Raw genomic sequence first — 16431 nt, forward strand, 5'->3', positions numbered from 1 at the left:
TTCTCAGAAGGGATTTATAAAACAGGGCAGACTTTCCTTAATGATAATTTTGAATATTGATAATAGTGTGAAGCATAAATCACAAAAGAGTAGTCCATATTTGAAAAATGAAAGAAAAAATGGGGAAAGAAAACTTTTGATCTGATTAATGTGTTCTTGTTTGTAAGGTTTTACATTATTGCTGGACTTTTTATTGTCTGTTGTTTAGCCAAATAATAACGAGCTTTGATATCTGTTTCCCAGGAATCCATCTCTTTGAGCTAAGGAGAAAGCAAATAACTGAATAGAGGAGGTACAAGAACATGCAAACTCCTTTGCCCTGATTGTGAGTTAAGCGATGGTTAAAAGAAAATCTTCATGTTAAAGTTTATTTCTATCTAAAATATTTCTACCTCTGATAGTTACAGACCACTTCCTTGAAGTTTTAGGTTAAAAGGTATCTTAAATAATATTACTGTTTTTTCCAAGTTGGTTTTTAGGGTGTGCATTCTTTGCTATAAATTAATCTGATCTAATTGCGTGTCCTTTTTGCTAAATTTATTGTCTGGATATTCTTTCTGTTGACCACAGAAAATCTAAGCTACAAATTAGACATATCAAGACCCTAAATTAGGTAGAATGAATCAAAGCGGACAAAACGCCAAACTTTCCTGGGCTCTCTGAGCATTTGTCAACATCAACAGCACTGATGTAATTGAAAATGGACTTGAAGAGGTCTTAGAGTACAGAAAGTGCTAGGGGAGAAAGAGCCGTGAACTGAAAGAACTGCTGCTAGCCCTGAAAAAATGGTTCATACAGTGATTCAGATTTTATAAAAAGTATTTTAATTAGCATTATCAGAAAACCTGTATGTTACTTGAACTGGTAGATGGAAGCCATGTAAATGTTGATGCAATGGTATAAGTGAGCACTTAGGACAGGAGAAGAGGTGCTTTTTGTATCATTTCAAGGCATTGGTGTGACTGTGCTTCAGAACTGGATGAGAGGTTCCTGCAAAAAGGTCAGTCAGCCTCAGTTCCTTCATTCTCACCAGAACAACTGCTGACTGAAAAGAAGAAACAAAACACTGTTCAGTACAGTACTTTCTGGAGCAGCTTACATCTTCCACCTCTTTCCTCAGCTACTCTCTTCTTTCACATGGTCCTGCAGACCATTGGATGAAAACTGATATTGTACCTCAGCTTTGAGTACTATCATCAAATATCTAGTTATATTTTCTAATGAAAAATGAATAATAATCTGTGTTTTTGATTTTAGGTATTAGAACCCCCAAACAGTTCATGAGTCATTGATAATCATAACAAAAAATCCAAGACACGGACATTGGAAAAGGTATTGCTCTCTTGGGGCCCTCATGAGGCATCTAGGATGTGATCCATACTTCAAGGGCATGAGAAGCAGTAGTATGTTCTGCTATAAACTCTTGGTTCTAGTCTTCAGGTCTTTGAAGGTGTTTGAATCAGAATAGGAGTGACTTTGTAGGCAAAATTAACTCATATATAAAACCATTGAATCACTAATTTTGTGTGTGGAAAAATTAATTAATTTCAAACATGAAGTCTGGTAAATTGGTATTCAGGCTAGTGAACCACAAATTACTCTTTTTTTTTCTGTCTTGCTTTACCAGGCTGTGGTTAAAACATTCATATGCTCTTTCGAAATTACTTCACTAAATAAAAAAAAAAATAAAATTCCAGTACCATGCACACGTAATTTTCTGTTCCATTGTAAAAATAGATAAAATACACACAAGAAACAGCAAAATATCAAGTATTTCTCTTTCAAAGGACATAATAGGGTAAAATCAAGTTATTATGTCAAGTAATCCTCTCTGAAAATGATAATTGAGATTTTTTATTTTTTATCCTTTTTGATTTTTTTTCCAAGTTGATCTTTGGATTGCATTAGTCAAACTCTTACCCCTTTGGGGAATCCCAATGAAAAAAACACAAGCTTTGTGATCTGTACTTAAATATTAGCCTTGTCTTTCTGGAAAAGGAAAAAGAAAACAAAAATATCTCTTCTTCCAGCCAGTAATTCTTTCTGTTTTCCTTCCTTACCAGTAGTGTGTGACAAAGAAAACATTGCCTAGGGCTCAAATAGATTTTATAACCTTCAAGTTAAGGATTTCAAACAATAAGTATGGAACACACTATATTTTTCTACTATTCTGACGAAGTTTTCAAGCTACTTCTACTTTATCAGGCTGTAGCTGGCATATATTTAGTAAGGTCGGGTGGAGAGCTGACAAACCTGTACCGAAGTCAGGAATAATATGTGCTTTGGAAGATGCAAATGAGTACAGCAAACCTTGCATAAAACTCATGGGACATAACAGTTAACACTGCCTTTCAAGGGTGACAATGTGATATTGGACAAGTTACTTTGCCTTTCATTACTCCTTAGTGCACTTAGGAAGTGTAAACAGGGCAGAGTGAAAGTGGGTCACTGAAAACTTGTCTGTATGTAGTGAATATTCTGTCACTTTTGTCGATTAGAGCCCAAACATTCAACTGTTAAGAAAATAGCTGCCCCTTTTATAATGCTGTTGTTAAAAGGCCAGAAATGTGAAGAAATATTGTCACTGCTATTGTGACCACGGGCAGAATACGAATTGCAACATGAAAATAGAGGGGCTAGTCAGATTGTTTTGAATTAAATTTGATTTGAAGGCAGCATTTTACTAGTAGTCCACAATCATTTTACATTAGGAAATAATAGTTTTTTAAAAAAAGGATAACTCATTCATCCTTTTATTAACATTACTGGAGTTCTGTACTTTATCTTTTTGTTGTTTGTGGATTGAGGGAGTACTACAGGCTTTGTTTTGCAGTGCATTGTACATATGATGAACTTTCAGAATCAGTTCTGAAATTAAAAAAGTTTTCACAGAAACCTAAGAAAGCAAATCGTGTGGAAAGCATGAAGCTGTTCCATACTTTTGGGTTTTCTTGGGAGTGGAATGTCTTGCTATACAGACTCCTTTCCTTTTTACACTAAGAGGATGATTGGAAGAGAAATTCTTGGTATGTTAGCAAAATTGGACTGATAGTATGGACTTAATGTTCTGAAGTGAATACTGTAATGCACTGACTCACTGCATTGATCCTATAAGTCATTATGTCTTTTTGATGAAATTATTCCCAAAAATGGAGCTGAAAAGATTTAGCAATGCCATCCGCAGATTGGATTCTGTCCTGTTGAATTATGCAGGAGAGCAACATTTACTTTTCTGTTTATTAAGAAAGTGCTGCTCTGATTATAATTATTCCTGGGAAAGAAGACAAAAAAGAGCAAACTACTCTCTGAAAGATTGGTCTGTCAGAAAGTGAGCAGAGAAATTCTGACTAAATGAACAAAAAGGGAAAAGGCAAGATAAGGGACAGGTGAGATGGAGAGAAAAAAGCACCCTCCTCTGCCCAGATAAATGTAGTACCTTAAAAGACACTACTACTTAGAAGGCTCCTTTAATTCCTTAATGGAGGGAGGAAGGGAGCACTGAAATATTTTTATATTTTGTTTTTTGTTATGTCAACTGTAGATCCCTGGCTTAAAATATTTACTTGTAATCTTCATGCTAGAATCCTAAAACTGGTGTACAGCACAGTGAGGAGCCAAAGTATTAATAAGGTTCACTGTTAACTTCTGCTGTATCAATAACCATTTTTAAATTCATACATGAGATATCCATGAGAGACTCAGAGCAGCCAAGTGTTACTTTTTGGGTCAGAGTATGCTAAATTACAAGGGTCTGAACATTTTCCAAGTGAGGAAGACCACCTCTGATACATAGAGAGCCCACATGTAATAGCCATCTATTGCTAGGACACATCTGGAGAGCTAAAGGAAGTGTTACAAGCAGGTAAATGCAAAATACATTCAAGTTATGAAAGAATAAGCTTCTAGAGAAATAATTTTCAATTTTAGAAAGAAAATCTGCTTTTTGTTTTTTTTTTTATTTTAAAATATGTAAAGCAAAGATATAGATCATTTTGAGAATCAGTGGTCAATAGAATAAGAGTGAAGACAGTATGTATAATTTAAAAAATGCTAAGATAGCTGAGAAAGGGTAGCAGAAAAACCCCTTTCTGAAGAGAAAAAAGACAGGATGCAGCAATTAAGTTATTTCAGACTGTCCTTGAGATTTAAGTTGGGTTAGTAACAGGTGGAACACTTGCTACATGGAGAGGGATAGCACTTGCAAGGTGAGTATAATCTCTCTCAGATACAGTCTTGTTCTTCTTATAGATAGCAGGTCCAAAGATAAAATGGTCAAATTTTGCTGCATGAAGCAAGCCATGTGCAAAGGGGTAAAAATATGTTTAATGTAATGAAGGAGTGGGAATAAAGAACAATGAAGGAGAACTGAGAGAGGGTCAGCAGAGTTCAGCTTGGAGATGTAGATGGAAAAGACACCTGAGCAATACAAGACGTGAGGTGACATGGCAAAGTAACAGCCTGTTCAGACTGCACTGGATAGTAATATGGGTATTGCTATCCAGTATATCAAAAGGCCACACCAAAAGGTAAACAATGTTAAATGGTTGTGTCTAAGCTATGGGGTAAATGTGCTGCCCTGGTGCCCAGCCTGAGGCTCAGCTGGAGAATGTGTTGGCTCTGGTGCTGCCTGGACAGCTACATTTCATTCCTAAGGCCATCAGTGACAGTCAACAGTCTCTGGGTTTGTCCAGCCGTGCTGCCAGGTATATGCTCTGTGCTAGTAGGTCACAAGATGTTTTAAGACACACATATGATTGGTGTCTGCCTCAGACCTACATATTTACACCCTTTTCAGTGTTACTGTAGAGAATCAGGAATGAGTCAATGCTCTCTAAAGGTCTAAAGCAGGTCAAATAACCTGCATCCCAAAATAAGTACATGAGATTTAGCTGGACTATTTCATGAGGATCAGCATAGACTGATCCACAAAGTCAAGATGGGTCATGGTGGCCCCAAAGGACAGACAAGTTTACTATTATATCCGATCTGTACCTGGAGGTTTGGACTGTAAAATACTGTCTAAAAGTGGGTGAAGGTCCACTGCTAGGGCTTGTTCACTTTCCCAAGTCACGAAGGGCCGTCTCTCAGCAGAACTTTTATTTATGGAAGGTGAAACCGCTACTTCCCCCCCTGACATCCCATTGCTATAGTCTGCCCAGCAGATGTCCCTCGGCCACTGTGGGATGAGAGCACATGGACACAGAGGCTCTCTCCTTTCCCTGTGTTGATTGCTGTCAGTAAATAACAAGTTTGAACTGGTCACTTAGAACTGGAAACAGTCAATACCTAATTTTTCCCAGCCTGTGAACAACATATGCTGGGTCACTTGCAGTTCTTTCAGCTCTTTTTGACGTGACAAAGAGATGTTATAAGAACTGGTGTTGAATAGTTTCCAAGCACAAATAAATAAAAGATGTTCCGGTGCTACAACTGTGACCGTTGTTCTACAGCTAGTCATATGTATCCTAAAATAAGCATAATTTCTATTGAAGTTTCACTGCTGCACATGTTAACAGAATGCAATGCTAGCAAAAGCAACAAGACTTCTCATTATGATATTCTGTGTTCATACCTCAAATCCCTGTGGTCTTCCTAGACTTTCTTTAATATGTTTCCACGCAACAAGAATCTCTGATACAGACAAACTCGTAGCTTTGACATCGATGGGAGCAGCAGTGGGTTCTGTATTAAGAAAAATCGAAACAATAAACCTCCACTATAACAGCTTGTATTTATCAAAAACACTCCATCTGAAACTGTCATTTACTTCCTTTATTCTACCTTAATACTCACAAGAAGGTATGACACTTAAGGGGAACATGAAAAACTGAACAAGATGAAGGGATTATTATTGTTGTATTTCTTTATTTGTGTCATGCTACATCAATATCTCATCAGTGATGATAGGTGCAGCAAACTGTGAAAGAATCTTGTCTGTGATTTTTTAAAAAAACTTTAATATTTGTCTATGAGTCCCCCACCTCCACACACCACTTTCATAGCCCTAACTTCAGCAGTAAATGGAGCATTCATTCTATTTGTGGCTTTTTGGTGCCATTCCATCAGTTCAGGATGAACACTACCTTGCTGGGGTGCTCAGTCAGTCCTGCCTTGGGGTGATACTGAGTAAGAAGTGATACCCAGGGCTGTAGTGAAATGCTATATAAAAGAAATTTTTTTAGAACTATGTTGTTATGTCCTTGAAGTCACAGGCACCAGTGTTTGGGATGTGCTACCTTCTCTCTGCTGTGAGACGTTTACTGATTTAGGCCTGGGATGCACATTTTTATAAAGGCACCAAGACCTAGGATTTGCCCCCCTGATTACCTGTACTGTTACCATTGGCCCTCTGTTCATGTTTCTATCTCCATGGTATTCATAGGACACTCTGTGGTCCTGACCTCCTGAGTATCTGGAGCAGAGGACCCTTCCTGCCCTCCAGACAGGGTGGGTGTCCTTTGGTGCTGCTGGCACATGGCCAGGGTGGTCACTGGAGGTGTAGTTCTGTAGGATGCTTTATGTACTGTATCTGCTCAACAGTGTTTCACATTATTGAACACTTTATAGAGGTCTAACTTCTTTCAGTGGTTGGGAAGTTGAGTAAATGCACCTAGAGATTTGCCACAACAGGCTATTTAGCGTACTACCCATTAGTGTACTGGGAGTGATGAGCGTCCAAAAATTTTCACATATGAAGCTGAGACTTCCTTAAGGAAGTCTTTTGAATCTTTTGCTTTATTACCTAAATATTACTGCAAATTTACTTACTGGAAGCTGTGGAAACAAGGCTTGAACACAGACTGTGAAGCACACAGTAGCAGCATTTCTTCACCTTTCTGGTGTAGTTCACTTGCTCAGCAAAAATGTGAATTCATATTGCCCTGCATTTGCAGAGCCTGTGATTTCTTTCTTGGCCTAATGTTCCTCATTACATTTCTAATGAGTTGATCTGCTCCTGAAGGGCAGGCAGAGGTCTTGGCTTTTATGTTATAGGGAGACACATCAAAGAGCTTTCTAAAAAATTTTTTTTTGAGATTCGTTTAACAGGGTTACAGAAAAGGAGTTTCCTTACAGAACAGCCTGATTTAAAATGATATAATTTTCTCAGTGATCAAACTGCCTAATATGTATGATACCTAATATCAATCTTGACTCATTAGCTACCCTGCTTTCTCTGATCACATGCAGGCATTTTTCTGGCATTGCTGCCCTACACTTTTTCGCTGACATGGCTTGCACAAATTTTTCATCCTTTTTGTTGTCAGAGTTTTAATGTTTGTGGCTCTTTTTTGATCTCCTTTTTTTTATTTACTTCTAAAGAAAAGAAGAAATTCTGATGTGATGCAAAATGGTGTTTGGAACAATGAATATTAGTAATAAGTATAAAATATGTATGGAACTTTTCAGGTAACAACAAATGAAAAAAAAATCTCCAGAAATAAGTGAAATGATATTTTGAATTCAATACTTAAAGTATTTTGAAGTGCTTTGAAGAAATACATTGCTCATAATATGATTTTCTGTTCAACAGTTACATCCTGCTTTCTATTTTATGTTCTACTAAGATCTGTGTGGCAAAAGCTATTTTCTAGTTTTGTATTATTGAAGCAATTACCTTGTTGTCAGAAAAGATTGCAGTGGGATAAATAATTTGAGATATACACAAAATGTTGGTTGGCAGCCTTTACATTTTCTATAAATGTCGGTATCATTTCCTTTTTGTAACATTCACTAGGAATGGTTCATATATTGCTTAGAATAACAACATAGAATATTTTCTGGTATTTTTAAAAATTGTTTTCAACAAAAGGAGCAGAAATAGTTTGGATTTTTTTATGTGAAGAAAATGTATTTCTTACATATTCAGAAGTAATTCACTGCACTTTCCCTGATATTAGACATTGACAATAGAAGTGCACAGCAAAAGAACAGAAATTAAATATTTGGGAAAAAGATATATTGTGACTGTCTGAAAGTTTTTGGAGACTAAATAGGATTTTTTATTGATTCAGATAAGATGAGAACCATATAATTTCTAGTGATATAATACAGTCTGTGGTTCACTCCAATGTCATGCTTTATTCTCTGTGTCTAAAACTAATGATAAGTTTGACAGGTTCATTAGCTTTTTCTATTATGGTCACTGATGTTATAATCATATTATTTTCTTCATACCTTGTCATTATGCTACACCTATAGGTATCTGCCTGAGGTCATACTTCTTGAAAAAAGAAAGAGGACCAATATCTTTAGTAGTCCCTTTGATATTTCCTCTTTGAATTAAAGATGCAGCACGAAAAATTCTCGTAAGGCTTTGTGCAATGTTCATGAAACCTTGTCTTTCCTTGTGCTGCAATCACACTTTAAGGAAACATGATCAATATGTAGGTCTTTGGGATGTCTGTAATATGGCAGGACATGGATTTACACTTATTGCATTGATTTAATGTTCAGAGAGGGAATCTTGAATTTTGATACTGGAAAGAAAAGAAAGAAGAATTACTTACTAGCCCTCATTGTGGTTTTTTTCCAATGTTTATGATCTGCAAAACTGATCTGTTTTTTTTAAATAGTCATCTTTAAAATTTCCACATGGTCTATCTTAAAAAAACAAGTCCAAGAGCCTACTATAGTTTATGTTGTTTTAACTCTTCTGCAGAACAGAGCCTCAGTCAGGACTCCTCAACCAATCATTTGATATCTGTTTAGTTCTCATTTTGATTCCATAAAGAATTTTTACGAAGTGCTCTAATTCAGAATCCAAGCTCATATTTGAAGCTAAGAACCTCAATCTGGGCAATTGCATTATGACTACAGGCAGTTGTACCTAGATGACATTTTGGGATTTCAGCCAAGACCTATTTCTGTGATAATGCCTCTCTGTGGAAAAATTTACAAGAGATCTGTGAGAAGGAAAATCAGGAAAAGTCATCCCTGTTGTGCCAACCTGTAGATAAAGAAGGTGGTAGCATTTGCTCCTTTGCTAGAAATAGCCACAAGGGCTACCTTCCAAGTCAGAGCTACCTCCAGTAAACTTTTTCCATTCCTGAGAAAAGGCAAGAGAGGTTATGGTGGTCTCCACCTCTCAGCCTGTTTGATACATGTTCCCAGTTTGGGGACTCTACCAGATCTGTGGTGACGTGGCTGCCTGCAGGATATAAAACTATCTCTCGAATCTTGTGCTAGAAAGGGAAAAGATATCTGATTTCCAAAGTACCAGAAATGACATTAGTGTTTCCTGAACAGGCCCTTGGACTTCTTACTTTTCCTCAAGTCCTTTCAATTTTCTCCTTCTCTCTGACCAGTGTCTTTGCAGAAGACTTTATAACAGAGAAAAATTAGTGTCAAAATTAGCTAGCAGCAAAGACCTCTGCAGTCAACAGTTTTTATTTAGGGCTGAAATACTCTTACTTTTCAGGTAGAACTTCTGCAGCCTGCTCCTGCATTGATGCTCTCCTGCACACTTGTTCACAGTATACATCCTGCTGAGGCTCTCCCTCCCCCATGGAATAACCCAGATTTATTTCACAGCGGAGTATCCCCTCAGAATAAGCAGCTGCCTTATTCTGTTAAGACTTTACAAGAGGAGTGTTGCCATGCTCATGAATACAAATAGTTTGTTTCTATCAAGTGACATGGCAGCTAGAGTTATATTCAGCATGTGAGGAGGGGATGTGCACATGATATTGATTGCATATTTGCCTTTCCATGGGGGTAGTGGCATTCATCAGAAGACTGCTTAATGAACTCTTACATGTCAGGATTGTGATTTCATTGTTTAAAAAAATCACTGAAGACAGCTCTAGATGAACTTTTCCAGATGGATCATCTGGCAGAAACAGGAAATAACCCTCTGTGGTTTACAGCTAATCTGCCAATTTATTAGTCTTCATGTTCACCTAAAACCCAACTAGCTCAGCTTTAGCTATGAAATGAATTACGGGACTTCGCTCCATGAAAGTAAGATTTTAATTAAAAACACAAAGGCTGTGTTTAAAAGTGTGTAACTGCATATTGTTCCCTCTAAATGAAAAGGAAAGGGTCTAAATTTGTCTGAGAGGAGATGGGCCTAAGCAGAACAGTCCTTCACTCTGCAGTGTCTTGTTTAGTATAACATCACCCACTAGCTGGCTTGATGCAAAACATCTAAAAGTTATGAAGAAACAAAATTGCAAGGGCTGTTGTACGGTCCTTTGTTTTTCTGATGGTTGAGAGCTTTGGATCTTCGTTGGCTCAATGAATTACCACAAATCCATACCAAACAAGAACGAAACCTCTGTGCAGCATCACTGCACCTTGTATGTATTACAGAACCACATCTGGGGTCCCTCAGGAAGTTTTAAACTGTGAGTATGAGAGTCTTCAGGCTTTAACTTGCACCCCTAAGTGTTCTCTATTTCACATATAGAAATTTTTACTGGTATTCACTACTCTATTTATCAAAATTATAGATTTGTCAGTTGTTGTCAAGATGATTCCATCAGGGGCCTGAAGGAGGAATTAGATACTGGAACAAACACAACTGATCCTTATCACCCATTGTGGCAATCATTAATAAAAAAAACCTTTATAAAAGACTTAACTCATCCTGAAACCGCTTGGGTTCCTTTTTTCTCCCAAAAGCTTGTTTCTATATCCTTGTATATTCTCTTCTATTTCTGTACTGGACAGTACTCTAATTCATATTTATTCTTGTGCTTTTAGGCTGAGACTATACTTGTAAATTAAGTGGGTACAGAGAGACAAGGCACCAGCCTGAGCATGGACGTACAGCTGTCCATAGCATTACATTGTTAACATGATCTATGGTGAAGTATTGACTCAGGGCAATTAGTGCTGCCCCAGACTGTGGTATTTTTGTCAGAATGATGCCCTGATGCAATTTAAAACATTTGAGTCTTTCTTGTGTGTAGGTTTTACTTATTAGGTTCCAATTTTGTAATAGAGTGGCTTATTACTCCTCCTTATGTACTTGACCTAGCATTTATATGTCCTTACTTTTCCTCTAGTCCTCTAGTTCACATTTTTCTATATATTGGTCAGATCCTTCCCTGTATTTCATAACCAGCTCTTCAAGTGGCATTATGAATATTAAATATATATGATCTAAGACTGATCCTTAAGAAATTCTGCCAATAGCCTTCCAAGCCTTTCACAAGTCAAGTGGTAAAAGGTATGTTTTTCTGCCCTTATATAGAAATATTTTTAATATTTGAACATTTAGCTAAAATTTATTGTTGCCAGATGTTCATTGTCTTCATTATTTTGGGATGGGAAAGATCTTGCTTCAGGTTCTTGAGCTTGGGGACTAGCTCTCACCATCCATGGCAGAAAAACAGATTAAATTTCATTTATGGTACATTTAAATAGCAAATTCTGCAATGCTTAATTTAGAAAGGCTTGAATTTTTGACAAATGCAATACCAGAAGTTTTCATTACAAATGTAAAAATTTGCACTTTCACATTCTTATTAGCTATCCTCTCTATATCATCTTATTTATTTAAAATAACCAACAAAGTATTTTATTATTGTCGTCCATTCCTTGATTATCTTTAATACAAATTACTAATTTACTTCACTTTTTTCTGCTTTATATACTTTCTTAACTTAAAAAAAAATAACCTTAATTTTTGTCTATACTTGGATAATTTTTATTCTTTTCATTATCTGGGTTGTATTATATATGCTTTTTATTTATTCTAAATATTTTCTAGTGAGTCCATCTATAGATCTTCAGAGGTACTGCCTTAAAAATGTTCAATTTTTTTCAATATAAAGTTCAAATAGATTTTACACTTTTGGCCCAGAGACATTCCAAAACACTTTCATTTCTAGTCTCATCTACTAACTCTAGTTTATAAAATAATTTCCTGCTCTTTAATGATGATGTGTACAACTGTTCTTTGTCATGATCAGCTTTTCTACAGTGTCTTAATTATTCGTCAGAACAAGATTATTGTACCATTATTTCTTTTCACTTAGTACTGGATAAAGAATCTGCTAATTAGTACAGCTGGGACACAAGATCATTAGTCCTTACTTATTAGTTTTTACTATCCAAACTATGCTCAGGCTGAATTCTCTCATAAAGAACAACATTCTGTACTATTTATCAACAATTAGAAAGGTCTATCTCAGAATCTGAACTGATCAGGGTAATCAGCAATTGGTCTCTAGTTTGACTTCCAGCTTCTTTAATTGCCCTTTTCTAAAATTACATGGAACCCAAGGTTATTCTGTTTTATCCAAACACTGTTTTTGTATTTCCTGATATGTTATCACATCATCAGCATGTTATGACATCCAACCTTTTATTTTTGTTTTGTCTTTCCTGTGCATCTCATATTTTGTCTAGCCATGCTTGTTAAAGAAAGCCAACCTGGCCATCACTGTTACCAGCACAGCCTTTTCCATCTTCTTGCCATCATACCTTTACACTCTTACTTCTTTTTCCATTGCTATATTTATGATTTTCCCAGTTTTCACTTTCCAGCAAATTAAAACCACACATAGAGATTGCATATGATTTCCTTGATACTGAAAGCTTGTGTGAATAGTCTTAGAATTCTTAGTCCCTCAGTATTGGATGGACTGGAATGTAGTCATCAGTAAAAAAGAATGCATAAATATTAAAACGAATGGTGCTAACATTGCTTTTGTTTATGGCTTTATTTCATTATCTTGTACCTTTACAATTTTTTTCTCTGTGGATCAAAATAGCCTGTGCCTGCACTGAATTTCAGTGCTGTTTCAGCATATTCTAGCATTAATACCTTATTTTCCTGACAGAAAGTATGGTCAGAAGATTTCTCCCTGTTCTGATCATGATTCTCTTCAGCCTCAGGCCTGCACACTGCAACCTTTCTCCTGGCAAGTAGATTCATTTGCTCTGCTCTCCACATGCTCTGATATCTCTTAATAAAGTTTTCCTTTATGAAAGATTTAGACTTGTCTTTCCCTGGTGCTGGATGGAACATGTCTACTATGTCCTTCTGTTCTGCTTTCTTATTGAAGGTAATTGTGCATCGTTTTTCTATCCTGCATCTTCTGTGCATCATCCTCATTCCCTCTCCAGAACTGTTTCCTGGCTCTCATCATCTCATTTACATCACTACATTTGACCTCTATTTTTACGTCACTACATTTGACCTCTATTTTTCTTCTTTTCTCTTTGATTGCTTTCTCTCTTTCTTTCGTAAGATCTCCAGGAAAGACTCCTCCCTCAAACTTTCCTACTGCATTAAGACACCTTTTCCAGAAGGTTACATGCATTTGCTTTTTTTATCCATAGATTATCTATCTAGTTTTGTACAACCTTTTTATCTGAACCTCCATTCTAGTCTCTATTCTTCCATTAAACTCATCTGCACTTTTACTTCTTGGAGTCTCTTCACCATGAACTGGATCCTGGTGATGTTTTCTATGAAGTCAAAAGATGGATGAAGGAGAAGAAAAGTCTTAAAACATCTATGACCAGTCAGGCTTTCTCCTCTCTTTAGTTTTGGATTACTATCTGGAGGAAGGGGTTGAAAATAGAAGATTAGTGAGGAGATAGTTACTTTTAGTTGTTTTTACTCAAAGTGACTCTGCAGTTGGGAAATGTTAAGGATATTTTTGGTGTGGGAAATTTCACATATTGAGTTTCTTTCGAGTTGTTTTCTGTCTGTTGAAAGAAATGGAAATCTCTCAAAGAAGATAACAGAATCTTGTTAAAAACTTAAAAGCACTCTTTCTCACAGGCGTGGGGTCAAGGGAGAGAAGAGAGTTCAGAATTGTGAAAATACAGCCTGTGATAGTCTTTTGTAAGACAAAGCACAAGCCTGCATGGCATGTTATTGCCTCTGCTAAGTTGGACTTGGCAGTGTATGCATGTATGTCCCTGAAATGATGGTATAAATCTATTCTTCACATTTCAGCTGTGGATCATGGCCATCTTGGTATTACCTGCATATATTTCATTTCCTACAGTTACCATCAATATTGATGCTTCAGTAACCATTGACATTATGTTTTCTTTTGAATACCTATTGGCTCTATGTCCAGATGGAGGTTGGTGCCAAGTGGTGTCCCTCAGAGCTCTGTCCTATCTTTATCAATGACATGGACAGTCAGAGATCAAGTGGACCCTCAGGAAGTTTGCAGATGACACCAAGCTGAGTGATACAGTTGACAAACGTGAAGGATGAAGTGACATCCAGAGAGACCTGGAGAAGCTACAGAAGAGGGCCCATGGGAACTTCAAGAGTTTGAACAAGGTCTAGTGCAAGGTCCTTCACCTGAGTTGGGACGGTCTCGTGCAAATACAGACTGCTAGAAGAACTAATTGAGAGCAATCCGGAGGAGAAGGACTTGGGACCTTTCATGGATGAAAGCTGGACATGAGACAGCATCGTGTACTTGCAATGCGGAAAACCAACCACATCCTGAATTTCATCAAAAGCGGTGTGCCAGCAGGTCAAGGGAGGGGATTCTCCCCCTGTACTCTGCCCTCACGAGACCACACGTAAAGTGCTCCATCCAGCTCTTGGGTTCTCAGCACAAGAAAGATGTGGACCTGTTGAAGCAGGTCCAGAGGAGGGCCAAGAAGTTGATCACAGGGCTGGAGCACCTCTCCTGTAAAGATGGGCTTTGAGAGTTGGGATTGTTAATCTTGAAGAGAAGGCTCTGGGGAGACTGTCTAGCTGTCTTCCAGTACTGAAAGGAAGTTTATAAAAAAGGGAGAGTGACTTTACCTGGGTGGATAGTGACAGGACAACAGGGAATTTTAAACTAAAATAGAAGTGATTTAGATTAGTTGTTAAAAACAAATGAATTGCTGTGAGGGTAGTGAGACACTGGAAGAGGTTACCCAGAGAAGTTGTGAATGCCTCAAACCTGAAAGTGTTCAGGGCTAGGTTGGATGGGGCTTTGAGCAACCTGGTCTAGTGGAAGGTTCTTTGCCCATGGCAGGGTATATTGAAACTCGATGATCTTTAAGGTCCCTTCGAACCTAAACCATTCTATGATTCTACTATATGATCTAACTTAATAGAGATAAAAAGATTAGCCACTCTATTTACTCCTGAAAGAGTGCTCAGTGTTCTGGTGAAGTTTTCTGCATCCCTTTACTCAGAAGGTAATGTTTTTAAGCCTTTTACTTTGGTCAGATTCACTTTATGTAATCAGAGGGCATTCTGTTGTGTTCGCTGAGGGGAACTTGCTCAACACCACCTGCCAAGCTACTTGTTTAAGAACCACTCAGAGCCACCACAAATAGGCTTTGAATGTCAATCAGAAAACACACAGTGTGTGATGAAATGCAAGTAAGCTAAGGTTTTACTGGATCAGCCCCAAGACCATAATATATTGTACTGTCAATCGTTATTTAATATTTACTCTTCCGTAGAAATCCTTGAAAAATGGTGCCTTCAGTTGTTTAGCTCCTTAAGCATGACAGTCCATACCTCTTTCAAAAGCAGTTCCCCATTTTATAGCAAACTGCACTGTCTATCGTCCTCAATCTCCATATTGCCCAGAATTTATCTGTAATAAACTGTTTCATTACTCCTTTAAATTTTCAGTTTATCACCTAGGGTTATTCTGAAGAAAAGCTTTTTGTAAATTAATTTTGCACTGTATTACCAGAGCAAACCATATTTTTCCTGAAATATGTGTTGTAAAGTATTGAGACCCATAGAATTCCTCTTACCAAAGAAAAGTCTAATGTACAGACACATACAGAGACTGAATTAGCAAAGCTGTAACGAGTAGGTACTTTCGAGTAATTGAATTATAATCAGAAAAGTTGGTTTCTAGAAAAAAATAATTTATATGTTACTGATTATTCTGTTTCCAGTCTTGTCCAAATAACAGGCAAAGGACCATTTATTACAAATCAGCACTCAGATTTTGTTAAAATAATTTTTGCTACTAAAAAAGAATAAAATTAAGATTTTGCCTCTTCCTTTGCAAAAACATATTTGCAATGAACTTTCTGATGAGAATATGAAATTATTAAAAAATAAAAACATCACCATTGGTCTCACAGTATCAGTTTACATTGAGAAACAGAGAAGTCAGTTGTACAATTTCCGAGTTGTACTGCTCAATTTTTGTACTTTAAAATGTAATTGTTTCTATAAAAATATGAGTGCTTGGTAATGCTGATTCAAAAAGTGGAACAAAAACAAATTATTGGAGCTGCTTTTAGTAAAATCAACATCTCCAACCTCTGTAATTACTGTGAGAGAATAGTAGCAGACAGCATCTGCTACATCATGGCTCCAAAATTGCACATTTATTGTGGGTTAATATGGAATAGTATTTAATGTTTTCCAGCTTCACATGGAATACTACTATCTTCACACTACTTTTTTGTAGAGAGAGTATGAAATTCCTCCCATCGGTACTAGGACTCTGCTTGTCTTATTCTCTTCATAGGAGACAGTGG

General features: G+C 36.9%; 1 protein-coding gene across 2 annotated transcripts in view; it reads right to left on the reverse strand.

Annotated features, from left to right (window-relative positions):
* CNTN5 (contactin 5) overlaps positions 1-16431 on the reverse strand; it is a 320159-nt gene that overhangs the window by 9889 nt on the left and 293839 nt on the right. For both annotated transcript variants that reach the window (XM_017816074.1, XM_017816073.1), the window contains one exon: positions 5573-5682. In XM_017816074.1, coding sequence (XP_017671563.1) covers positions 5573-5682 — 110 coding nt within the window. The remainder of the gene's footprint in view (positions 1-5572; positions 5683-16431) is intronic.

The sequence above is a fragment of the Lepidothrix coronata genome, unplaced genomic scaffold (genome assembly GCF_001604755.1).
Source record: "Lepidothrix coronata isolate B3197 unplaced genomic scaffold, Lepidothrix_coronata-1.0 Scaffold53, whole genome shotgun sequence".
Classification (NCBI taxonomy): Eukaryota; Metazoa; Chordata; class Aves; order Passeriformes; family Pipridae; genus Lepidothrix; species Lepidothrix coronata.